This window comes from the organism of the source record quoted next, unplaced genomic scaffold, assembly GCF_019419815.1.
Source record: "Pyrus x bretschneideri cultivar Hongxiangsu unplaced genomic scaffold, Pyrus_bretschneideri_v1 Contig16, whole genome shotgun sequence".
Taxonomy (NCBI): domain Eukaryota; kingdom Viridiplantae; phylum Streptophyta; class Magnoliopsida; order Rosales; family Rosaceae; genus Pyrus; species Pyrus x bretschneideri.
Genome location: NW_025999457.1, coordinates 6,169,702 through 6,197,119, shown reverse-complemented (window position 1 = coordinate 6,197,119; position 27,418 = coordinate 6,169,702). Strand labels below are relative to the sequence as shown.

General features: G+C 37.7%; 1 protein-coding gene across 1 annotated transcript; it reads left to right on the top strand.

Moving 5' to 3' along the window:
- The first annotated feature begins 23,784 nt into the window (after positions 1–23,784).
- Positions 23,785–26,417, top strand: LOC103962082. The gene is made up of 4 exons (XM_048581148.1): positions 23,785–24,842; positions 25,188–25,301; positions 25,461–25,602; positions 26,193–26,417. The coding sequence occupies exons 1-4, from the start codon at positions 24,244–24,246 to the stop codon at positions 26,415–26,417; spliced, it is 1,080 nt and encodes a 359-aa protein (XP_048437105.1). The 5' UTR covers positions 23,785–24,243.
- Positions 26,418–27,418: the final 1,001 nt, after the last annotated feature.

Genomic DNA, 27,418 nt, shown 5'->3' with positions numbered 1-27,418 from the left:
CATGGGTATGGGGAAAAAAAGCTTTTCCTCCCTTAGGTAGGAATCTCCTTCAATTTTGGTAATGAGGGTGATTTCCTTCAAGATGTTGGAAAGCTTTAGTGATTTCGTTCAAGATTTTGGAAAGATTTAATGCTTGTCCTTGGGTAAGTAGGATTTGCATTTTTTTTCCCCTTTCCTTTCCATTTTTTTTGGCCAAGGGGTGTTTTTCCTCTTGGTTTGGGAAACTTGAAGACTTGTCATTGCCTTTGAGGGATTCCCTTTAGTATTTTGGCAAGGAAAGGTACTTTCCTTTGATGTTTTAGAAATTTTAAAGTCATTTCCTTATTTCTTTGTTTCCTTTACTTCTCTTTGCTAATTTTGTTGCAAAAACAACATGTTTTTTTCCCTTTGTGGCCGAAATCACCTTGCCATTTTTTGTTTGGAATTTGCTTCATTCTTTTGGTTGGAATGGTCTTCTTTCTTTTGATTTTCCTTTTGCTATTTGGTATGTATCTTCCCTATAGCATTAGGAAGCAATTGACCTTTATTTATAAGACAATTGGGTCTGTGTTCTTATCACCACACATCTTTGCCATGCACACTCTGTTTGCTGCCGTGAGTTGTAGCTGCTAGAAGCTTGTTACAGTGCGTCACTTTTTACCGTGTGGGGCTGTGCAAAAGACTGCAGCGGGGTTATGTTGTGTAGTGCCTTTTGGTCACAATTTTTCCCTCGGTGGTGATGTTGCGGTGCAGTGCAAGAAACTGCTTGCGTAATCGTTGCGGGGTTGCGTAGTGCGATTGTGTAGCATTTTGATTTTCTTTGCTATTGTTGCGTGCTTTGAAGAACCGTCTTGTAGCTGCCTTCTTTGCCATGCTACTTAAGCTTTGTGGCTGATTTCTTTTCGTTTTTGTGATTTTGTCATCGTCATCCTTCAACATTCACGAGGTTTGTCTCACATGTCTTTTGCTTTAGTGAAGCCATTTTTTTTTTCTTCTTACCGCCCCACTCTTATGCTTATGTTGTCTTGTTTGTTTTGTTGCAACTATGGTATTTTTCAAGTGCTTTAAGAGCAATACCATTACCATTCTTGCAAAGGAAGGTGATTCGTAAGATAGGGGAACAACGTTGAAGCTTTGTGCGCCGTTGATTGGCCTTAAGGCACTTGTTCTTCCTGTGAAAGGCAACTCGATGTATATCAAGTCATGGTCTTTTGAAGTATCTTAGGAGGTGATAGATTTTGGTCGACCAAATATGAAGAAGAAGGCATGCACATCAAGGATTCTTATCTTGAATCCTTCGCACCATGTTCGTGACAATCCACCGGCTTCGTTTGAGCTTATTGGCAATTGCATCCGTAGTGGAGCTGTGACTTGGAATGGCATCTTGTCGACTACTGGAGAAGCTATCTTTGCTGAGTTTTATTGGGAGTGGCTTGAAGATGTCTTGAGCCGATCCAAAGATGTGCTTACCAAAGTGGGCCCTTTTCATGCTATGTACGCATCTTTGTTCAGTTTTGATCGCCCTTTTTCTGTCCTTTGTGCGTTCAGCGACCAACACATTTCACATGTCACAAGGGGAGATGTCGATTTCACTTTAGGATCTCCATAAGATATGAGGCTTGTCAATCCAGGATAAGTTTTACGACGAGGTTATTCCTAGCATGGAGGAATTTTCTCATCGCAACAGCCGAGGATTGCTTGTGAGTTGCAGCTATTTGTTTTAGGCGTATCATAAGCTTTCCTAGGAGCCTCAGGGTAAGTCAGGCGTGAAGATATCTTCATGGATCCGATTTTGGTATTGGGGTGCCATAAAGTACAAGAAGCCTTCAAAGAAAAATGGCCCCAACAAGACCATTAAGCCAAAGAGAGACTCAGACCCATTAGGTGCCATTGGTTCAGCTAGGCGTCGTGCCCTTGCCGAGTTGAAAGCATTTTAGGATCTTGGTGTAGCGTTAGAGCACGTAGAAGAATCTTACCTAGCCGTTTTCTTAGCTTGTTGGCTTTGTAAGCTTGTTTTCCCCAAAGACTACGTCAACTTTATCCACCCTGAAGTCTTCAAAGTGGCTAGCAAGATGGCTGCAGGTGAATCTTTCAGCCTTGCTATTCTAGTCTTAGCCAATATTTATGATGACTTGAGTGTTGTTTCAAACTCGGCGAGCACCGAAGATCGTTATGCAGTACTTCTCTGCCACTATATGTACGTTGGGTGAGTACTTTGGCATTTATTTTTCTTTGTCGACTTTAGACACGTTGGGGCCTTCTTCATCAACTTCGACCAAACTGGGGCCTTGGATGACAAAGTACTCTGGCGTGTTTTCTGCAAAAAGCCTTGATGATTTGCAGGCGCAGGCATTGTTTAGAAGCTATAAAGGTTTGAGAATTAACCATTTAGCAAGGGTTGGCTCGGCTCGGCGAGGCCTCATAGATGTTTAACACCTTCTTTTCTCAGACTTGTCTTATCTTACAAGTCTTCGCTTGGGGTATGTTTCTTTGTGGTAAGGAGATCGATGTATTGTTCAGCTGTATAGCCCTCATCGTTTCAGCAAGCAATTTGGTTTTGTCCAACATATGCCAGGCAAGCTGAAGGAAAACACACAGCCGAAATCCTTGTAAGCCGTGTATATGCATTGAGAGTCTTGTACTTGTTCATGCACAAATACTTCTATCACCATGTCGGCCAAAGATGAGTTCAAGAGCAATCCAGTGACCCGTGCTTATATAGGTTGGTGGTCAAAGGTACACAATGAAGACTTGGGGACGGCAAGTGGCACTAATTATTCTCGTTTACGCAATGATGCCCCGAGAAAGGGTTATTTTGCGGTTCCTACGCAGCTAGCACCTTTCGATTGTGCGAGTGCAACTTTTTCGCAAGATAGACCTATGGCCTTAGCTCTTCAACGCCTGTGTTTATCTTCTCAGCATTTGGATGCTTTTGAAGAGGCGGATGATGAATTTGACTCGCATGAAGATGAACTTGTTTTGCGGCAGTGTCATCAAGTTTTGAATAAGCGACCATTTGAAGGTGTGCAGGATGACAGTGATGTCAATTTTCGTCATAAGAAGAATAAAGTGTTTAGGCCTCCTCAATTTGATGGTCGTGTGTCACTTGAGAAAGATGTACGTATTTCCTTCTTTCTTGTGATTTCTTCTGCTTTCATTGGTTTAGCTTTTGTTTTTCACATCTTTCTTTGTCTTCTTTAGGCTAGGCCCTCTTATTCTTTTGATTTGACGAGCATAAGAGTTTATTCCTTTACAAATATGCTATTTGGAGGCAATATACCCATAGACGAGGAGATTAGGGATCCGCCTGGTGCAGAGCTTGCTACAAATCGGCCAAGTTGCCCAAGTTTGCCGTGTGTAAGCGTAAGTATGCAAGGGCCCATCATGTGTCCAACACCTTTGCTAGCTAGCTCTGAGATCTCTCTGAGATGACTGAACCTTAGTGGCATTGAGTCGCTTATCCATCGCATCAACCTTCGCGCGACCATGGATATCAAGAGCCATATTGAGAAGAGGATTTCAAAGTGCTTATTGGAGGACCTTGTGTTGCTCAAGTGAGACTTATCGAAACTTGTTTCTTCGATCGATAACCTTAATGTTGATTCCTCACTCTTGAGAGTTAAGATTGCCAAACTTATGGCTACCTCAACTGAGTATTCTTCTTTGCATGTTGTTTCTTTGAAGAAGTTGAATCCAGAGGTTAGAGCTCAGCAACTTGTGGCAATAGACTTATCAATTGCCCAAGTTCGGTCTTCTCAGCAAGCTACTTTGAAAGATTATCAAGTCACATAGACTTCTTTGGCTTCTGTTCAGGCACGTCTAGAAGCGTTGGCGTGAGAACGAGAGCAGTTGGAAGTCGAAGCATCACGACTTCAAGATATTCTCTAGTAGTAGGAAGTTACACTTTCTCAACATCAAGAGGAGATTTCATGCCTAGAGCAAGAGAATAGCATAGCTATGGAGTTGCCCACCTTATCTCCTATTGAAGTGGAGATTTTGAAGACTTTGGAAGGCTTGCTTGAAAATCGTCGTCGTAGCTTTAAGGACATAGCTTTCAAGTAGTGTCTTCCATTCTTTGTACTTTAAGCCTTCCTTTTTCTTTTTTTTTTTCACTCATTTTGTAATAAGGCTTTGTAGCCAAATTCTTCCTTTAAAGAAATAAAGTATTCGCATTTTGAACTAGCTCTTTATTCTTCAAAGTGTTTGTGTTTTTTTGTTGGTGATGTAACTGTACTTGAAGTTTTGAAGTTTCAAGTTGCCTACATACCCTCGGTTGAGAAGGGATCAAGTCATGACATAGTTCAAATGAGTGATGGATTGTTTTTTATGGTTTTGACGGTTTTGATGGTGATTTTGATTTTTTGATTTTTTGCTGTACACAGTTTATACTTTTGTGGGCCAAAAGCGTTGAGTGTTTCCTTTTAAACTCGTGCGAACAAGAAGTGTTGAATGTCGCCTTTTAAACTCGTGTGAACAAGAAGTGTCCAGTATCGCCTTTTAGGCTCATGCGAACAAGGAGCATTGTGCCGTGTGCAGTTTAGGCTCATGCAGGCGAGGAGCTTTGCTTGTTTGGTTTAGGGGTAGTAGCGCTTCAAGAATCTGCCGTTGATGGGGCCGATCTTTAAGTCTTCTTCTACCATGATTAAGTAGGCATCATTGGTGTAAACCTCTTGTATTACGTAAGGTCCATCCCATTTTGACGTGAACTTGTTTTTCGTCTTGTGAGTTGTGATAATAGGCTTTCGTAATGCCAAGACAAGATCTCTAGTTGTGATAATAGGCATTCGACCTTCTTCTTGAATGCCTTCGATAGCCGTGCTTGGTAGCATTCCAAGTGTTGTTGAGTTTCGAGCCTCATTTCGTCGAATGTTTCCAACTCTTGAAGTTGTAGCTTTGCGTTTTCCTCTTCAATCAAGCCTTCTTGTATAACCATCTTTAGTGAGGGGATTTGACTTTTGAGCGATAGAACAACTTTCACGCCATATATGAGAGAATAAGGCGTAGCTTGGGTAGGAGTCCTATGTGTTGTCCTATATGACCAAAGTGCTTCGCTTATTCTTTCGTACCAATCACTCTTTGTTTGGCTGATTACCTTATTCAGGAGGTTGCATAACATCTTGTTGAATGTTTCCGCAAGACCGTTGGTTGGAGCATAATACACGGAAGAATTGTGTTGCTTGAACTTGTATGTCTCGCAGAGCTCGTTAATGAGTCGGTTGGAGAACTGTTTGCTGTTGTCGGTGATCATGTAGCGAGGCACAACATATAGGTGGATGATGTGCTCCTTGATGAAACGGACGACAGTTTCCTTCTTGACTTCCCTTAGAGGTATTGTTTCAGCCCATTCGAAGAAGTAATTTGTTGCAGCTAGGATGTAGGCTTCTTCTGCAGATGATTTCGGTGTGATTTGTCCTACGACGTCCAATCCCCATGCATCAAACGGCCATGAAGCAACCGTAAGGTGTAAAGGCTCGGGCGGTTAATGTATGAAGTTGGCGTGGAATTGGCAGGCTTGGCACCTTTTGGCGTATTCCAGGAAATCCTTCAACATGCTCAGCCAGCCAGTAATAACCCATTCTCTTGAGCTGGAAGTGTAGCTTTGGTCCAGACTGATGCGCTTCACATACGCCTGAGTGTGTTTCTTCTATGGCTTGATTAGCTTCTTCCTCACCTAGGCACCTTAGAAGTACTCATTCAAAAGAGCGTCGGTAGAGTGTTCTTTTGCAGTAGAGGAAACAAGGTGCTCGTCGACGTATTTCAAAGCGGTGTCTACGATCATGTGAAAGCTTTCCATGCTCCAAGTAATCGATCAAATACTGTCTCAATTCTTCAGTGTTGACTAGAAGTATTGAGACGATATTTGTGTCATCTAGTAGTATTTTTTAGTAACAAGTGGGATCACGCATCTCTGGCAAACTGGCATGTCCCCAACTTCGTCTTCTTTTAGTCTCATACTTAAGGCTAGGTTAGCGAGAGCATTCGCCATATGATTTCCTTTTCTTGGCACATGTTCTAGTGTCACGGCCTCAAACTTTTGTAGTAGTTGAGTTGCTAGCCAAAAGTATGGGACAAGATCATCTTTCCTTACTTCATATTTAGTCAATAGTTGATTGATTTTGAGTTTGGAGTCGCCATACACTTCTAGTGTTGTGATTTCCATGTCGATCGCCATTTGGAGCTCAATGAACAGCGCTTGGTACTAGGCAACATTGTTGGAGCATAGCTTGCTTGGCCGGAAGGAATAGGGTAGTACTTGTCTTTGTGGTGATATGAATAATATTCATTCCTCCGCTCCGTCCGTTCGTGTGGATCCATTGAAGAACATTGTACATGTCGGGAATATGTCGATGTAGAACACCTCCTCACCAGGCAAGTCATTTGAGGTTTTCCAATTACCTAGGATTGGATGATCAGTAAGGAAGTCTACTAGTGATTGTCCTTTTATGGCTTTAGCTGGGACATAGATGATCTCATACTGATTGAGAAGCAACACCCATTTAGCTAGTCGTCCTGTCAAAACTAGTTTGGACATGACGTATTTGATCGGGTCAGCTTTAATAACCAAATAGATGGTGTAAGCATGCATGTAGTGTCTTAGCTTTTGGACAGCAAAGACTAGGGCAATGCATATTTTCTCAATATGTGAGTAGTTGAGCTCGACACCAGTGAGAATTCTACTTAGGTAGTAGAGTGCTATTTCATTTTGGTCATCATTTTCTTGTGCCAAGAGTGCTTCAATGGAACCCTCATTGTGGCAATGTATAGGATGAGCGGTTTTCCAAGCATGGGTGCTCCTAAAATAGGTAGGCTTGTCAAGTACCGTTTTATGCTCTCGAAAGCAGTACGGTAGACGTCATCCCATATGAATGGAGCGTCATTCTTCATGAGTTGACTGAAGGGTTGAAAGAGTCCAGCAAGGTTGGAGATGAAGCGTCTGATGAAGGCTAGCTATCCTTGCAGACTTTTCAGCTCGTGTACGTTCCTTGGCTTAGGCATACTTTGAATGGCCTTGATCTTCGATTGGTTTACTTCAATGCTACGGTGCTTGACAATGAAGCCGAGGAATTTCCCAAAAGTGACGCTAAATACACACTTCAATGGGTTCATTTTGAGGTTGTAGTGCCGTAGTTTGTTGAACACCATTTGGAAATCCTTCAAGTGATCAGATATCTTCTTGGTCTTGACAAATACATCATCTACATAACATTCTACGTTTTTGTGTAGCATGTCATTGAAGATCTTTTGCATTGCGTGTTGATATATTGCTCCAACATTCTTCAAGCCAAAGGGCATTAGCTTGTAGTAGTAAATACCTTTTGGAATGCGAAAGGCTGTTAATTCCTCATTTTCAGGAGCCATATGGATTTAATTGGATCCAGAAGAGCCGTCCATGAATGATAGTGCCTTGTGGCCAGTGGTTGCGTCCACCATGATTTCGATGATTGGCAAGGGAAAGTCATCTTTCAGGCAAACATCGTTGAGGTCGCGAAAATCTACGCGAACATGTATTTGTCCAAATTTCTTAAGGACAATGACGATGTTGGAAATCTATTTAGCGTATTGCACCTTTCGAATGAAGCCTACTTCAATTAGCTTGTCAATCTCAGCCTCAATTTGTGGGCTCGAATCGATATCGTCTTTGAGTTTGCTTTATCGGTCGCGTTCCAGGCTTGATTGCAAGACGATGCACGGCGATGGAAGGGTCAAGGCCGGGCATTTCATTGTAGGTCCAAGCAAAGATGTCTTTGTACTCCATTAGTAGTTGGTAGTACTCCTAGATCTCGTCCACACTAAGTAATACACTTACGAAGATAGGCTTCGGTTCCTCGCTTGTGCCTGAGTGAAGCTTCTTGAGATCATCAACCATGGCTTGCCTCCTATCCTCGAGCTGTGGTGGCGCAATGGTGGCATCTTCCTCAGGGATTTCATCTTCTTTGTCTTCTTGGATTGTGATGTGGAAGACATCTTAGACTTCATTTTCAGTGCCGTCCTCTTAGGCTTGTTAGCGTGAAGATTGGCCAATGTGGATGATAGTGCGCATCTTTACCTTCAGTTATCGTTTTATGTCAACTTCCAAGGTTGTTTGGAGCTTCATCCTTGAAATAATCGAACTTCGAACGTCATCCTTTGCTGCTAGACCGTCGAGCCTTTCTTCTTTTAGCATTGTCTTCCTCTTTCTAGAAGGCTGCTTGGTTTCTTCAAGTATTTCCAAGGTCGACCGTCATGGAAGAGAGCTAGTCGTGTTGCTTTGTTTCTCAGGTTTTGATAACTTTTCAAAAACAGAGCTTTAAGAGTGTTGGCGTGTTAAGCTACTTGAAGACGGAAGTTCGATCTTGACCACCAATGGGATCAAGTGCCAAAATTCTGGGTTTTGAACGATTCAGCCTATCAAAGACTGACGTTCAATAGGCGGGTTTAGGTTCATCTTAATTTTGTTTAACGCTCACGCTAATGTGTTGAGCGCTAACATTTTTCGCTTTGCTTGAAATCTTCACGGATGTATTTAGTGTGAAACCAAGTCCAACTTTGTTGTTGTAAACTTCATAACTATGCTCCTTCAACTTCTTTTGAGTCTCTGTGTGGTCATGTTCTTTATCATTTACGGTGTTTGCATTCTTCTTTCCAAGGTTTGAAGAATAGGCAAAATCATGCCCAGCCTTTGACATGAGTTTGTAGGCATTTGGGTTGAAGCTTTCTTCAGTCCTTTTGGTTGGAAGAGAGCTTGGTTTTGGCACTTTTGGTAGGGGTTTTATGAAACTTTGCAGTGGTTTTGAAACTTTAGCGTTGCCTAACTGAGTCAGAGGTAAAACTGCATTTGTCTTGAGTAACTTTACATCGTCCATGTGTAGTTGTGTGTCGGCTTTGCTTGTTCAAGTTTCAAATAGGGATTGCGCATTCTTTCTTTTTGATATTGGGATATATCGGAAGACGGGTGTGTTTGGTCCTTTTAAGGACGTCCCACTCCCTTTAGTTGTTGTGGGTTTAGCAGGCTCATTGTCGTCTTTGCTTGAAGATGGCATGGCTTCCCACTTTTGCTCCTTGGGCACCGTTTGCCACTCATGTTTCTTAGGTACAGCTTTCCTGTGGATTTAATCTAGTTTGGAAGATCTTCAAGCACTATGTCTTTATCCATGTAGAACTTGGCATTCGCGAAGTATGATTCATCTTCGATGAATGGTTTGGTGTCGCCTTGTATCACCTTTACTCCTTCTCGGTAGAACTTTAAGCATTGATAAAAGGTGGACGGCATTACTCGATTCTCGTTCATCTAAAGCCTTTCTAAGAGTAAGTTGTAGGAAGTTCTTGCATCAATCACGTGGAATAACATGCTTGATTTGAGTTCACCAATGGTCATCTTCACTCAGATCATGCCTATCACTCTTTGTCCTCCTTGGTTAAAACCTTGGATTAGGAGGTGGCTTCGGGATAGTTCATCCACCTTGATGCCGATTGTGGTCATTGTTGACTTTGGCATAATGTTTATAGCCGACCTACCATCCACAAGCATGGGGTTAATTTTGTTCTCTTTCACGTATCCAGAGACAAAGAGAGGATGGTTGTGAGGCTTTAACCCTAGTAGTAAGTCTTCATCAATGAAGTTGATTGTGTCATGGGAGGCACAACATGTGGCATATTCATGTGGTCGAAGCTTCAAGTTTTCATCCTTGCTTACTTACATCTCGTGGTCGTTGGGACTCGCCAAGACTGCTACTAGTTCTTTTCGTATCTCCTTGGGCAATCGTAGTGCTTCCTCGATGCTAAAGTGTGTCGGTAAGCTTTCTTTGGGCATGAGGGTCTTCTCTCCCTTGATGGCGATATCTTTGCCTTTCGAGGGCTCTTCTATCTCCACTTCAACCATGTGACAGGTAGCGGTAGTGCACTGTTGGAAGAAGTCATTTGGGAAGTACTCGTGCAAGGAAAGAGGAATGCGCAACTCTTTCTCTATAGGTTCCCTTACGTACGTTGACTTAGCTGCTCTTACACTCCTTTTGGGCTTCCTACTATTGCGGCGGTGGTGTTTTCTCTCGTGTTCCACCTTTGGCCATGTCGCTTGTGGTCTTGGTTTCCTTGTCTTTTTGTAGGTCACTAGTGTCCATCATTCTTCATCATCGGTAGACGCATTTTGGTCGTTTACCCCAAGTGATGGTTGTACAGAATGTGTCGTGTAGCTTGAGCATGGACTGGAATGGTTGTGCATCACTTAGAGAGGCACGGAATCGAAGGATCCGTACACAATCGTGGTAGTGTGTGTTGCAGCCGTGTTTTCCAGGTCGAGTTCAATTTGCCCTTGCTGTGCTAGCTTCATGATGAGCTCCTTGAGGATGAAGCACTTGCCAACAGGACGACTTACAATATGATGATACTTGCAGTACCTAGGATTGTTAACGTGATTCATCTCTTCGGGACGTTTGCATTCAGGTAACTCAATTACCCTATTTTCTAGCAAGTCGTCTAGTATTGTAGCCACATCAGAGTCAGGAAAAGGGTACGTTTTCTGCTCCAGTTCCCTCAAGGTGTTTTTGTACCTATCTTGGGTTCGAAAATGCTTACCTCTCTTCATCTCTTTCGTTTTGTTTTTGGAGGAGATCATGATGAGCGCGGATGAGGTATTGATGAGGGTAGTATGGATGACAAAAACTTCATTGGCAAGCTTTTCCCAGTCTTGTCTACCTTTGGAGCGAACACCTTATCCTTTTTGAAGTTGGTGATCAGCTTTTTCTTCCCATGACTGGCAATACTCAACTCCATCTCATGGGATCGAGTTGCCAATTCTTCAAAAGTTCTTGGTTTTATGCCTTGAATGATGTAATGTAGGCCTTAGTGCATGCCTTGAAAGCACATCTCAATGGCGAAGGTTTCATAAAGCCGATCTTTACAATTTAGACTTAATGAACGCCATCTATTGATGTAGTTGACGATAGGTTCATCTTTCCATTGCTTCGTACTTGTCAGCTCCAGCATGCTTACGATGCGGAATGTGTTGTAGAAACGGTTGAGGAATTCCCTTTTAAGATGATCCCAGCTGTTGACAGATTTAGGCTTAAGGTCGGTGTACCAATCAAAGACGTTACCTTTTAGCAAGTGCACGAACTATTTGACGAGGTAGTCTTGCTCAGTCCCAGCATTGTTGCAGGTTTCATTGAAATGGCAATACGTTACTTAGGATTGCCATTTTCATCGAATTGCATGAATTTGGGCGGCTAATAACCCCTTAGCATCCTCAAGGCATTAATATTCTTGGAGTAGGGTTTTGAGTATAGCACAAAATCATGTGAGCTCATTTCGTACTACGCCTTGATGGTGCTTGTGATAATTTCTTGCAGTTGTTGGATAGAGAGAGATCTCATGAGTGTGGTAGCTCAGTCCACCTTCAGCTTCTCATTGGCTTTCTCCACCAAAGACTCCTCTTCTTCGTCGGTTTCTTTTTTTGGTTGATCAACCTTTAGGTTAACTTTCTTGTTGTGCTGGGCCTCCAGACGATTAACGAGTGTAGCAATCTACAAGTTCTTTTCTTCTACGGTATTTGTTAACCTTGTGATTGCTTCACGCTCCTTGATTGAAGTTGCACCAGTAGTCATGACTTGTATGGCTACGGGATACGAGTTGCTGCTTGAGTCGGCATGGAAAGTCAACGACTCGGAGTACCTCCTCGGGCTTTCTTCCCTTGGCGCTCTTAGTGAGGCCAGCGTGAACCCGCACTCGTGCCTCGGGTGTTCTTACTCCTTCAGTAGAGTTGATGTAGGGGTGGAAGGCACAACAAAGAGAGCTCTTGCCTTGCTTCAGGCTGTGATGCCCAAAGTGCCACCATTTACGGTAAGGACGTTCTTGTTCTTCCTGTGGCAGGAATAACTTGATCGTTTCTTGATGCCATGTGTGTTTCTTATGGATTTGAAGACAGAGATGAGAAGCAGAGAGGTCCCACTGGGCATGCTAAATTTGTAAACATGAAAATTCTATAATAAATGAAACGAGAACACGTGTACAAAGTAGATTTGTATTGATGAATTTATAGGGTTACAGTCTCCAAATTTGATGTAGATAGATAGGTTGTTGATCCAAGGGTCGCAATGACTTGATCTCGGATGAACGATTGAAGAATTGCTTCAAGTTTTGAGCTTGAAACAATGCGTGGATGGTCTTCACCTCTAAGTTTGCGTATGACTTGCGGCAAAGGTGATGTTGATATGAGATTTTGTTTATTCAAGGGTCTTGGCGACTTGATCTTGAATTAAACGTCGTTACAAGTTTTAAGCTTGCAACAAAGTCTTGAAGGAATCGGCACAAGTGCTTGTTGATTCTTCAAGGGAATGCTTCGGCTTTGGTTGTATGTTCATCGAAGAGAGCTTGGGCAGCATATTAGTCTTCAAAGATTTGGCAGAGGTTCTCCTTTTGTGAGAATTTCGGCCCTTCAATGTAGAAATTGTTGACACTTATGCTTGACTTGGAACCTTGTATTTATAAACTTCCAAAGCCATGCCTTTGGGTGGATTTAGCTTTGATTTGTGTCTTGATTCGTCCATGGGAGAATTTAGGCATATTTTGCGTCTTGTTTTCAGCCACTTTTCCTTGCTTGGCCGAAATCTATAGGGCTTGTTGCCTATTTTGTGAGCAATCTTCAATTCTTGCTTGTTTTGTGAAGATGCTTTAGCTTTCTTTCTGGTTTTGGGAGCAATTTAGGCCCCTTGCCGATTTTAAGAAGATTTCTTCCCCTTTGCCGAATTTTAGGAATGCTTTTGAGCATGTCATTGATGACTTGTCCATTTGTGATGAGTCATATGTCATGTGGAGCTTTGTGATACATCATTTGTATGCAACGAAATTTACATGTCTACATACACATACGGCAAAGCTCTAGTCTTTGCTACTATACCCCTCCCTCGTACTGCCCATCTAAAACATTTTCCAAAATTTTCCTAGAGTGCAAAGCCACCTACAAAGGGAGGCAATTGATCGGATTTTAGGGGTTTAGCTCGGCAGTGCTGAGCTCCTCAGGAGTTACACGGGTGACTGGATTGTTTGGAGTGTCAAGATAGGAAGATGATGATTTTCTTTGCCTTTTTTTTTTTAAAAAAATAAAAAAGAAAAAAGTTTTTAATTATACAAAATAAAAATTGTTATTTCATTATTTAAATATTTTTAATTTATATGATAATATTTAATTATATTTGTGGGACCCAGCTAAGCGATACATCATCACATAACAGAATATTTAACAAAGTTGTGACGGAAGGATCACATTGATTTGCGACACCCATTTTCAAGTACTACATTGATCGATTTACAATTTCGTGGACCATCTTGATTGAGTGGTTTAATTTCAGTGACCTTTTGTGATAAAAACTCTTTTTTTTAATGGTTTTGTCTATATGTTTTTATATAGTTAAATGACTAAATGATCACATATACTTTAAGGAGTCAAGTTACTTCCTTTTTTAAGACTAGACTCAAAATTAACTTTAAAATATGTGCTATTTCTTAAAAACACCATGAGCGAGTTTTAGATTTTTTTTTTTTTTTTGTCTTAACTTTGCTCTCTCTCATCACCTCCTGTCCCCAATTTCTCTCTCCTCGCCCATTATTTTCTTCCCCTCCATTCCCCGATTTTCTCTCTCTCCTCCAAATTCTAATCAAGGTAGTTTGAATTTAACTAAGAAAAATTATTTTCGAAACTTTAACCGAACATAAAAAAAAGAGATTTTCTTTGAAAATTGATGTCATGAACAATTAAACTTTTTAAATAAAATACCGAACAAGTCCTAATATCTTGTCAACATTTTTAATAAGGTAAGAGAGAGATGATGACGGCGTTAATTTAGGGAGAGAGGATGGTTAAGTGCATAATATTAATGTAGTAATTTTAGTGAAGTTATTATAAACTCATCTCATAAAAGATGATGCTAGGTTCACTCACTTGTTTTATAATTTTACTCACTTTATATGTAATAGCACGCGCTTACGCGCTTACGCGCGTGTAGAAGATATTTTTTGAATTACGGGCGTGCTACATGCAACGTAAACGTTTTAAATGTATTATTATGCGCGTGCGTAAGACCTTTTATTTTTTATAATCGGTGAGCGCGTGCAGATGACATTTTTTGAATCACGACGTGCTACGCGCGACTTACACGTTTTAAATGTATTACTATACGTGTGCGAAAGACCTTTTTTATAACCAGTGAGCGCGTGCAGAAGATATTTTTGAATCACGGTGTGCTACACGAGACTTACACGTTTTAAATGTATTATTATGCGCATGCGAAAGGCTTTTTTTTATAACCGGCATTACACGCCTCTTAAGATATTTTGGATGTGTTTAAAAATAAAGAAAATAATATTTAATAAATAACTGATTGAATCACATTATTGTTAACCTATTATGAGGTACTAATTTAAAAAAAAAAGTACAATACAAAAAGAATTAATTATTAAAAAAACATAATTTATATGATGAAAATACCCCTGCATTATTTTGAATTGCTTTTGAACTTTTTTGTTTGAAATGTACTTTTGTCCTAAAATTTTTAGTGGAACCAGGGACCCCAAAACGGCCTCCTAGCTTTATATATAAAGATTTTTCATAAACATTTATAGTAAAAAATGAGTGGAAAAATATGACAAGTGAAATGGTATAATAGCACTATCGATAAAAGTCGCATAGTAATCTCATATATAAAACAAACACAAAAGGTGAATGGTGCTTTTAGTGTCACCAAGCTTCAACAAAAATATTTGGACAAAAATCAAAGGCATCTCAAAATAATGCATCAACTTAGCAAGAGCATTTTCATCATTTTAATAGTATTTTTTTAATAATTAATTTTTTGGTATATTTTTTTTAATTAGTGTCTCGCAATAGGCTAGTAATAATGTAATTCAATTTCTCTATTTTTAAACACGTTCAAAACATCTTAAGAGACGTGTAATGCCGGTTATAAAAAAATGTCTTCCGTACACGGATAATAATGTGATTAAATTAAGGAGTCTGTTATCCATACACCCTTGATAATTTATGTATGTTGATCTTCTTCAATTCATCCGATCTGACGGTTGAAAATTAAAAAAAAATGTGTGAGAAGTAAAATGGGGTGTGTGGATATCACATCCCTAAATTAATTGTCAAATGATTTTTTTTTTAAATAAACGATATTCTCTAATCTAAGGGGGATGAACGTGGGCTTAGCTTCACAATGGGCTAGCAATAATGTAATTCAATCAATTGTTTATTAAATATTATTTTCATTATTCTTAATGTAAATTCTATAAAGACTGATTTTATTATGTAAATTCAGCTGTTTTAATTGGTTTATGAGGGGTTTCTTCTAACATGATCTAAAATTATTCATTTAATTCAAATATTTGACTTTTCTTTTGTCAATTTACGCATATAAATACATTTAAAACATGTAAATCGCGCGTAGCACGCCGTGATTCAAAAAATATCTTCTGTACGCGCGTAAACACATGTATGAAGGATAGTTATTTAACTAATAGCATAGATTATTGAATAAATCTTGTCGTGATATTCAAGTTCTGAACAAAGTGGAGTGCAGAATCAAAATGCCAATAGAACAAATAATTATGTGTCAAAAGCTTCTCGTATTTTCTATTGCATGAAGGTCATACGTGAATGTGTTATCTTTCTGTTTGTCGTATTTGTATTTAGTTATTTTAGCATGTTATACTGAGTAAACCATCAAGTAGGAGTATATCAACATCCATATGCGGTATGGTGTTGATCAAAAGAAAACCAAGACAAAATGTGGCAGGTGCATGATGCTAAACTATTGAAATGGGTTTAAATATAAACTAATTATATTCAAGCACACTACTTCAGTCATGCATCTACAACAGATAGTAAAATTATTGTTCAAATATAAACCGGTTAAATTGAGATGAGTTTAAATATAAAATGGTATATTGAGATGAGTTTAAATATAAATTAGGTAGTCATCTGGACTTAACTTTTCAAATTTATATTAAAAATTAAAAATTAAAGTGTTTCTTTTTTAATGGGGCATGAATCACCCCCGCATGTGCTTCTTAGAAAAATGCTTAAATATTTTATATATATCTCAAACACCAATTTTTCTTTGTTTCTACCAAACGCTGTGAGAATAAATCTTGGGAATTTTAATAAAAAGTTTCTGGTACCATTTATTTTAAATAAAAGTTATATTTTTACATTAAAAAGTCAATTCTAGTATTATTTATTTTATTCTTTATTGTATCGTTAAAATTTAAAGTTTTCAAACTATTTTTATTAATTTTTTTATAAATCTTTTGTCATTCCAATTGTCTCCCCAACCAACCCTTATTTTGTTGAGGTTGTACGCTTTCCAACGCCAAAACAAAGAGAAATTATGAAATAAAGGAAGGTTAAATTTGATGAATAGTGTTTTTTTGAGACCCAAAATTACTCCTATACGCCTACCCTAGTCTCACTCACCTCTAGAGGCTAGAAATGCTCAGATTGTTACTTATAGGAGACGGTTGGTTTACAGCCGTTGGATGATAATGATGAATAAACAAACCGATCAGCCGTGAATTTTGATAAGGCCGAGAAAATCCGGGAACTAGAAGTCTAGTAGTTGTTGGGAGGGAGTACTTGAGTCACTGACATGGAAAACATTCGGCCTTCCAAATCAAATTTCCAGTCTCCAGTCTCCTCTCTCTCTCTCTCTCTCTCTCTCTCTCTCCCTCTCATCACTCATCAGACAGCAGACAGTCGAGACTACATAGAGAGAGAGATAGAGACATGCAATCGTGTGAACGCAGAGACAGAAAGAGGCACACCATGCACCCAAAGATATCACCAAATCCATGCATTTAATACGCGTAATCATGATTCAGATTTTTCTTTCTCTTTTTCTTTCTTGCTTAACCACGAAAAATAATTCACCATTTTCACGCCTCATGCGCACCTTCCAGGCTTCCAGCCACAGCTCACGACAATTCCCAAGGGTTGTATTTAACTTGGCTACTCTAAGATATTTTGTGATTAATGTGCAAAATTTTGTGTTTATTTTATAAATTATTTTGTGAAGATTATTTTTGTAAAATATTTAATAAAAATAACATTGTTTAGTTAATTACTGTAACAAATAGATAAACTGTTTATAATTCTTTTATCGAATTCGCTCATTTGTTTTATACAATTAGATAACTGCACAATGGGAATTACAATTTAGCCCATCAAACCCGATTTCTGCATGTAATCCATCCAAACGGTTTGGTTTTGGAATTAAATTTCAAATATTGCATAATTATGGGTATCCGTCATAAAAAAAATTTGATTTGGAGTTTGGTTATAATTATTTGGCGTATTTGCCCCGAATCTATACCCAACACTGAACAGTTTTCATTTTTAATAGATAAATATAAATATTTATTATATAAAGAAACGAGTTATCAATAATCTACATTATTAAAGAAGAAAATTTGTAATAGTAATTGTATGCATTATATCGGTCATATGTATCAATATTTCTCGACAATATAAATGTTTAACATTATTTATTATCTGCATTGTTGCACTATTTAATATTTAATATTATTTATTATATGCAATGTACGTATTGTATCATAGTATATCATTCTCTTTTTTTTTTAATTTAAATTCACTATTTCTTAATAATATAAATAAATATGGAAATATTATAATAGGGAAAATCGTTACTTAATAGAAAATTTGTTATTGGACAGGCTCGGTTACGAGAAAAACCCGTTCGAAGATTTTGTGGTTTCGGGTTTGGGTATGAGGATGACACATCTGAACCCAATTCGTCTTGTTTCCATCTGTACTAAACGACCTCTATTTTATTAATCTTTTGCAAAGATGATCTTTCTATAGTGGTTCATAATATGAACAGTTTTAATTATGAGCACGAAATTCCATAAATCGGTCCAGTATTATCTTGAGGAGGAACTCCTCCTCAATCTTAAGGAACCAAGTCCTTACATTTGTCCTTTAAACTTCTTATCTACTAGTGCTATCTTCACTTGTAAGTATCTATATTCCTCCTATGTGAAAGATGGTTTTTGTAGCGGACTATAGTTGGATCGTTATGTGACTTAATTCAGTTTCCTCACTGCAAGTATTACCAGAGTATTTTTGTAAAACAATGATACAAGTAATTGCAAAATTAAACTAATTATTTAGATTGAAAATGAGAAGTATAATCAAACATAAGAGCACCTCTGGTTGTGGCAAGAGCCATTTTATATCATAAATAACAACCCTAATATTATGGCCTGAAGTAGTAATAGCTTCGGTGAATCGGTGATGAAGTTTGCCTATTGATTGGCGAGTAGAATGACCATTAGATGAAGAGAATCATACTACTAAAAGAACTAATAATTTTGTTATCAAACTTAAGGCTATCTCCAACCGAGGGCTGGCCAGAGGGCTCGTTTTAGCCCTATGGCCCTCCAAGATATTAATATTTAATGAACATTACAGGGTCATATTTGCCTCCGTCTCCAACTGAGGGCCAAAGAGTCATAGGGCTCGTTTTACCCTATCACAAAAAACCGTCTCCAACTGAGAACCAAACATAATTTATTATTTAAATTTAAAAACTAAAACTTATATTTAAAAACTACAACTTAAATTTAAAAACGACGAATTAAATTTAAAAACTACAAATTAAATTTAAAAACAACATTAACTTGAATTTAAAAACTACAACAACTTAAATTTAATATCCATAATCAACATTGATGAGTGGATATTTTACCCTATTCTTAGTATTAATTTATTGGTTATTTTGTGAGAAGTTAGATACTTTGTTATATATTTCCAATTTAGGACATTCAACTTCCTCTGAAGCACAAAGTGATCAAAAAGATGAATTTTGGAGTGATTCTAATTGGAGAATGTTCGTGTGCCTTTCAAGATGATTGTACCAAAATTTCATATTGTTCTACCAAGCCGTTTGACTGTGGCGATGAAATTAAGGCCCAGCGCGCAGCTTTCCCAGATTGACGTTTCTGGACGTTTGGGTATTTTGGAGGTCAAGATGGTATATTTTGAGGAAGATTCCTTCTATGATTTATAGGAGACGTCTTCAGCTTTCAAAAGAGACCTATTGGGACCAAATTGGAGTTGATTTGGTTAGTCAAATGTATGATTTTCTGAGAAGTCCGAATTTTAGTTTAAACAGGAAACCTTTTATTTTCTGTTTTATTATTTTATTATGTTTTCTAGTTTTCTTCTAAGACGTTTTCAAGGTAGGATTTTATTTTGTAGTAGTATAAATAAGACTTTTTAGCTGTTAGGTTAAGAGGGGGGAGAACACAATACTTTGGCTTTAGAGAGCCTTGACGATTCAAGTTTATTTTCAAGGTGTTTTCTATCCATGTTCTTAATAATATTTTGTTTTATGGTTGTTAGTAACTAGTTTCATTTGTTAGGGCGAGGCCACGAGCCTTAGCAAGAATATGTAGTTTCTTTTCAATTTACTTATGATATTAAGCATGCAAGTTTTGAATTATTAATCATTGTGCTTTAAATTATCTACTTGTCTTGATGATTGGTCACCATTAGGATATTTAGAAAAGTAATTTGATGCAATTTTGATGGAGGGTTGTCCCTGGAATTGGCGCTGGCTTCTTGTGGTTAATATGTGTAACTTTTTAGGATGGACGACACGTCTTAAGGGTTATATGGTTTTTCAAAAGGATTTCACAAAACTTAATGAGTCTTACATGTTCACATTCGATCTGGACACCACGGACGGGTTGCATGATAGATATACGTTCTATGTTGGGGTTCCAGTAGCCAAGTGGTAAGGGCGCGGATTTCGGCTCTTAAAATACAAAAACAGGGAGGTTCCAGGTTTGAGGCTCCAAGCTAGTGAGTCTGCTTGACTGTGGCCATGAGAAAGCTGAAATGCCTTTGTGAGTCTTCTAGGCCCCTAGAAGGGGTGGATAACCGTGACTTACCACTGGTTGTCCCACTTTAAAAAATAAAAAAAAAAATAATAATAATAATAATAATAATCAAGATTAATCTCAAAGGTAATAAAACCAACAAATTCTCCTCAGCAACATAACACGATATTAATGACTTTACAAAGATGAAATTTGTTAATGTAACATATATATTACAATTGGGAGTTGAGACTAGAGTTTAGGATTAAAAAACTTAAATGAATTTGGAAGAAATAAAATTAGGCAGCTAGAGGTGGTGGAACAGCAAATGGTGTTGGGGGATGGGATAACTTAAGTTCAAAATTGGGAGGTTACGATGATTTGGAGGATTAAAACAAAAATTAGAAACCTCTTCTTCTTCTTTGTAAGCATTGTTGCATGCACATCCATAGAGGCAACAAGCCTTCTCCGCTGCACCTGCCCAAATTATTGAAGGGTCCCGAAGGTCGATCACAAGTGTTTCTTCGGACTTCCGGAGGGTCCCGGGACCTCCCGGGTCCCTATATGGATCCGTCCATGGTTCCAAGTAGAGCATACTTTAGGTAAACCTAACCTTCAAAAATATGCATGTGTAATTCATAAGTAATTGAAAGAACTACATAGAATTGTTAAAGTGACGGCGGAACCCTAGTGCTCAAATTTATTTTCAAAACTATTTTCTTTTGTTTTCTTTACTTTGTCAATTTATTTAATTGTTTTTAATTAAACTCATTTTTAATTTTTTTTTTTTTAGATCATTAAATCACATTTTTCTTAACTTTGTTTTCAAATAATTAATTAAGATTTAGTTTAACATAAATTATTCATTCAATCCCTGTAGAAAACGATATTGCTTGAACTGCTATACTACGACAACCTTGTACTCTTGCAAGTATTTTTAAGTGCTTTTAACCCTTTTGCGCAAGTGGTAAAAAATCCCTATCAAGAAATTGGCGCCGTTGCCGGAGAACATCATCTTCATCATCAGCCATTGTAGAAGTATAGTCAGAGATAAACAACTGCCGTCGGGTCATAATTTCTTTTTTTTTTTTTCTATCAAAATAGGCCTTACTCATTGGAGTGCAATTCGAAGTGTTCCTTTCTATATTCTTATCATCCATCTCTTCTTGTATTTGTTTGGCCCGTTCTTCATGCCTATTTTTCCTTTCTTCCGCCTTAAGGGCATTTTGCTCCGCCATTAATCGCAATGAGGCCGGCACTTCATGTTGAGCGGCGTAATCATCATTTGCCTTACCATTTTCCTTCAACCTCCACGCCTTGTTTCGTCCCATAGCCCTAGGTATGGAACCTTCACCCGAAGATGGATTTTCTAACCTTATTTGTTGAATGGTTGGAGATCCATCTTCATCCATATCTGCAGTTGAGGATACAGTTCCGAACACCGATGTAGGAGCTCTATATGGTGGATCTTCAAATAATACCCACCCTTTACAAATTTCCCAACAACTGTGAAACTGAAAGGGTTTCGAGCTGCTCTCCATATACAATTCCTCTGCTTGGCGTACCTAAAAAAAAAATTAAAGGAAATTAATTTATGAAATTAAATGTAATATAATTAATATTTAAAATAAATTGTGAAAACACTAACTTTGTCGTAGTAATTAGCGGCACTTTTATGTCTACTTGCGGCTGCTAACAATGTTTGATGTCATTTGTTCAAACTTGGCTGAAGATGTTTCTTCCATCTTGAAGAACAACTCTCGTGGTTTCGAATATTCACTGGAGTGGTGCCTTCATAGAACTCTATTTTTTTGACACACGAGTCCATACACCGTCATTTCTTTTACAATTCCTCCTCACACTATCTTTCGACACCCATCTATAAGCCTTGCAAAGAGTTTCATCCTTCTTTTCGGGTCCAATCCCTACCTTTTATTGTAGACGAGACCATTTGAAAATTATTGAAAATTTTGAAGGATAGTTTGAAAGAGGAAAGAAAATATGAGAATTGAAATGGTGTAGGAATGGTGAAAATTTTGTGAGGAATGGTTTAGTTATTTATAGGAAAAAAAATTAGAATTTTTGAGAATTAAAAAAAAAAAAAAAAGGCCAAAAAACCTAAAAAAAAAATTTTACAAAATAAAAAATCCAACAGTAACTGGCACTAGCTAGCCGTTGGATTCAAATTTCTTTTTAAGTATTCCTGTTGGTTATAACCGACAGGATTAAGGTTTTTTCTGGCCAGCCTCGAGCTGGCTGGTTGGCTACATGTAGCCAGCCCTCCAGCCTTTTGGCCCTTTCAGATTCCGTAAGGCCCTCTCAGATTTCATGAGCCTTCTGGCCTAAGCCTCGGTTGGAGACGATTTTCGGGCTATTTTCGGCTCTTTAGCCCTCTGAACCATTCGGTTGGAGATGGCCTAATAACTTATCGGCGAACATTTCTAACCCTTGGAACCTTCTTTAACCCCAACAGGTGAGCACAATGTTATTTTTATGTATCAATTTGATTATAGACACTTTTTACAAAAATTCAAGATACATACAAAAAGTCCGTTTTTTGGATGGCTTAGATTATCTCTAAGACCATCTCCAACCCTTGGAGTAAAATTCAAATTTTAGGTTCTAAACTTATTCCAACTTACTCTAACCCTTGGGGCAAATATTTGTTAAAACTCAAAACTCATTTATGGGGCAAATTTAGCCTATAATTCCTCCTGGATTAAGAGAGATTTTTCAGTGTGACCAGTACATAAGATGGTACACCACGTATCACTATACAAATGGTGGGATATGTGTGCTAAAAAGTTAATAACTTAAAAAATAAAATTCCCCCCCGCTCATATTAAAACACGTGGTGTACCACTTATGTTCCCGTCACAACTAAAAATTTCTCCTGAATTAGTGGGGCTGACTTACCATATATGTATATTTTTTTTGGTTTTATATTTACAAATTCATTGAATCCAACGATTAAGATCTAATTTGATCAAATCCAATGGTAAAAAAAGATATCTAACGATCCAAATTTAAATCCAATGGCTAAAGTAATTAAAAAAAATATTTTATGTGTTTCGTATTCTTTGGTAGTGTTCCACGAGTTTCATGATGTCGATTTAGTGATTTTTTAATATTTATCGGAATTTAAATATTTTTAGGTTAAAATATTCATAAAATTAAATTAGGATAGTCTACATAATTTTTTTTTTTTTTAAAGTTACTTTAAGAAAGAAATTATCCTAAATTCTTTCTTTAATAATCTCGGGCTAAAAACTTAACCCAGAAGAGTTGGAGTAGAAAAGTTGTTTATGGTCAAAACCTAAATTGTCGGGGGTAAAATATTTAGGTTTTAACTCAAGGGTTAGAGATGGTCTAAAGGAGATATCCAATTTTAAACATAAAATTTAAATTTGAACGTTTATGTGGTACTTTGATCATTTTTAAAATTTTATTCTCCACCTAATATGTCAAATTTAAATGACCATTTATTGCATTATTTATTTTTATAATTGTAATAATTATTTTTAGAACAAAAAATAATAAAAAATCATTAGTCACTAAAAATAGATTTCAAGTTGTCAAATTTAGCAGCAACCACATTGATGTCACGTCATGCCAAGTAGAACTTATCACTGGAAAACGTTTAAGATAATTTTTTATTCTTATTGTTGATAGAAGGCTAGATGAATTAAAGAAAACCTCCTTAAAATTGTTGTCCATGTTTAGTTTTTTTTGTCAAATTTTCAATTTCAGATTTTGGTTTTTGTGTTGTACATTCGATCACCAATTCTTCAAAATCCTTTTCTATCTCTAGCTTGAGTCATTTTTTCAAGTGCTAGGTATTTCGTATGTCTCAATATGAGCAAAAAAAATGATATATTTTTCGTATCTCTTCAGTTATATTATGAAAATTTTCTCCCCTACTTGTTTCTTTCTTGCATTTTGTATTTAATAAATTTATAACAAAATGATTATCAAATTGACACTTCAAGTCTAATTTCCAGAAGACAAATCATACATATAATAGAACTATTAACTTGTTGATGGTTATTGCGTTATAATTAAGTTAACCATTGATTAACTTCGTCTTCAAAGAGATTTTCTGGACACAATCTAAACTTTATAATTGCCCAAAAAAAAAAAAAAAAGGCATGAAACACAATCAATTAGAGGAAAGAATTAAACACAGATATTTCGTAATCATGTTCGACATTAGCTCATAAACAAGTGGGAAGGGCTCTTGAGTGAAATCTTCGAATCTATACGCATCAATTGCCAAAAAAGGAAACGCTCTGCCTTGCTCCTTTTGCCAAAATCGCTCTCTCTCTCTCTCTCTCTCTCTCTCTCTCTATCTCTCTCTCCCAAAAGCTTCTAAACCCGCCCCTTTCACCTTCCATGGCCGCTGAAATTACAGAAGGGTTCAAACGGTTGAACCCTTTTGCACCCGAGTACTTCCCCTCCTACTATTGCCCCCCACCGCCACCTCTAAACCCTAGCTACTATTATTCTTCATACTCCCATCAAATTGCCACTACCGTTTTCTTCAATACCTCTGTTCCCACTGCTCAAACCCTACCCTCTCATCACTTTGCACAAGGACCTCAAGTGCCTGAAAAACTGCAGCAGAAAAGCTATGGCAATGATATGGTCGAAAACCAGAAGACGACGGTTCCTCGGCCCACACGGCTAGTTAGGGGAAGAAGGTCCACCTCCAGTTATGGAGGTCTAGGGAGTAGTATTGATGGCAAAAAGCAAAGGGGTAAGTTCGAGAAGAGAAAGGAGTGGAAGCCAAGGGTTCGCGGCAGCTATAGGATATCTGACGATAAATTTGGAACTATTAATTGGAAGGGATGTAATGATCTCCGTGTGGAATACTTAAATAATTTCTCTATGCCGAAGAAGGTGAAGACCAAAAGTTACGCCGATGTTTTGCATGTGGAAGAACATGGAGAAAATACAGCCGTCATGATCAGAAATATCCCAAACAAATACACGTATGTTTATATGTATGCGATGTCCCCATAGGTTGCATGATTTTGCTTATCTGGGTTTTAACTTGTCGAATTTATAATGTTTGATTGATAATTATCAACCGGGTTTTGTTTCTATACTGATGATTTTGTTATTGATGAGAAACATACTAGCGGTTCAATCTTCTTTATTTTCTATTGTTACTGAATTAGTTGTTCAATTTTTTTAAAGCTTTGTTTCTTGGTTTTGAGATTTTGGTTGATAATTGCGTTCGTGAGTTCATCTAATTGGTGCATGTATATATATGCATCATGCATGTGCTGTTATCTAATGAGATTTGGTTCAATTTTGGATTCTGTGAATCAAAGCCGGGATATGCTGATGGCGTTTCTGGATGCCCATTGCGCTGAGGAGAATGATAAACCTGAAGTAGGAGATGAGATTTCATCCTATGATTTCTTATATCTGCCTATAGACTTCAAGTGAGTTGTACTTACTACCCTACTTCACATTCCAATTAATTAATGTCTGATAACTTATTTTTTGAGCTTTGTTTCTAAATCAAAATATAATTAATGAAGATACAGTATTGGTAATTTAGATGATTTTGATCTAATTGAGGCACAAATATATGTACACAGTACTGGGTTTAACAAAGGGTATGCGTTCGTCAACTTCACCAACAGCAAGGCAGTCTGGAAATTTTCTGAAGGGACTGGTGGGAAGACTTGGGATCTTTTCTACTCTTCAAAGAAACGTGAAATTGCCTACGCCAAAATCCAGGTATGGGCTTAATTAATATTAAACATATAAACTTTAGTTTCATGTCTCTAATTAGATTGGAGCAGTCGCTCTAGATTCAATGTATAACTGATGTATCCATTCAATTTATAGTCTTGGTTGATTTTAAAACGGGTGTTTATAGAATTAAATTGGATTGGAGAAAGTCATTAAATTCAATGCGTCTTGAAGCAAGAAATCATTGCAAGCTTGAAAGGTTGAAACTTTATTCAAGTTGAAGATAGCAAACGGATTATTCATGAACGAAACATGTAATCTCCATATTCTCCACATCCTACCATTTTTGTGTTGAATTGAAGGGATGACTTTCTTCCGTGAAAAATCCGACAGTATCTTGAATATGGATACGAAGTGTACTAGTTGTATCTATTTCCTCATTTATACATTGCAATTAGCTAGCATTCCATATCAATCTTATAACTTAATTGGTTATGACCGAGTCGAATGTAGGAGTTGTTTATACAATTACGTTGCAAATTTTCTTTTTATTTTTTATTTTTTATAATTACGTTGCAAATTTTGAATTGATTCATTAATGTATGATTTTGATTTTGGAAAATAAATTTATATAGCAAAATATAATGAAAGATACAATGGTGTTAGTGGTGATTAATTACGACGTAATTGGTGATCAGGGCAAGAAGGAGCTGGTAAGTCATTTCGAGACGATGAGGTTTCCTTGTGCATCAGAGGACGTGCTGCCGGTGTGTTTCGACCCACCTCGAGACGGTTCCAGGATGTCTGTTCAGATCTCGACTGTAGGCCATGCAGTGGATCTTAATCGACATGACAATTAAAGGCTCGTCATATCAAAGAAAGGAGGCAATCATGATGGTTGTCGGCCTACGTCAGTCTCATATCTCCTTCTCCACCGTCGGATTATTCCGTACGACTACTGCCGTAGTGTTGTAATAAGAAACGTAAGCCCTAGATTTAGTTTGGTTAAGTCTCCATTTCCCTGTCTGTCCTAGTTGGTCTTCCTTCCTTCAGCTTTTAGGATATGTAATGAGATAGTAGTACTAGATTGTTGCTAGTACAGTAGTGCATGGCATGTAAAAAGGTATGTAGATGGTTGAAGGCCAAACCCTAGAGGGGGTGGAGCTTGGCACCTGGACTTCGTCATCGTCCTTCGTGTCCATCGACATGGATATGAGGCCATGACGTAATGGATCAGGTGGTGGGTTCCACCTTCCATATATGGACGGCCCTGATTGTCCTGTTGTCCCATGGATAATGATATCATCTCTATTTTAAACTTTTAATTTCAATTGGAGTGATTTTTGCTCACTTTTTACATTTCGCACAGGAATAAGTCGCATCCCTAAAATTTACAAAGTCAATCTCCAACTAGAAGGCCAAAGAGAATCGGGCAAAAGAATTAGACTAAGTTTGCCTTAGGCAATGTATATGTAGCTCCAGGCATGCTAAGTTTGGCCAAAAGAAGTAAAATGAAAGTGAATAAAATATAGCTTTGCATGGTTGCATGGATGAAGGTGAAAAATATAGTACTAAAGTAATTTTTAAAATATTAATTTTTGAAGAGCTAAATCATAATCAAAGGCTACGCTTAGCCTTCAATGACTTGAAGATAACCGTAGGGATATCATACCTTTATACTAGTCGTGTATTTATGATATGGCAAATGAGGTGTATTTGTTCATTCAATTAATAAATTTGTCTTATTATATTTGTTACATTATGTTTTATATTTCAATTTGCCTTATTCAGGCTTGAAAAATTATGGTTTCACAGCTCCTAAGAATTCCATCTGCTCCAATAAAATTAGAGGGACTTTTCT

What these genes read in the sequence shown, in the direction of transcription:
- LOC103962082 (XM_048581148.1), top strand. Translation starts at nt 24,244, where the DNA reads ATGGCCGCTGAAATTACAGAAGGGTTCAAACGGTTGAACCCTTTTGCA. An exon ending in TATCTGCCTATAGACTTCAA is followed by an intron (nt 25,302 to 25,460) that starts GTGAGTTGTACT and finishes ATATGTACACAG; the next exon opens with TACTGGGTTTAACAAAGGGT. An exon ending in TTGCCTACGCCAAAATCCAG is followed by an intron (nt 25,603 to 26,192) that starts GTATGGGCTTAA and finishes AAATTTATATAG; the next exon opens with CAAAATATAATGAAAGATAC.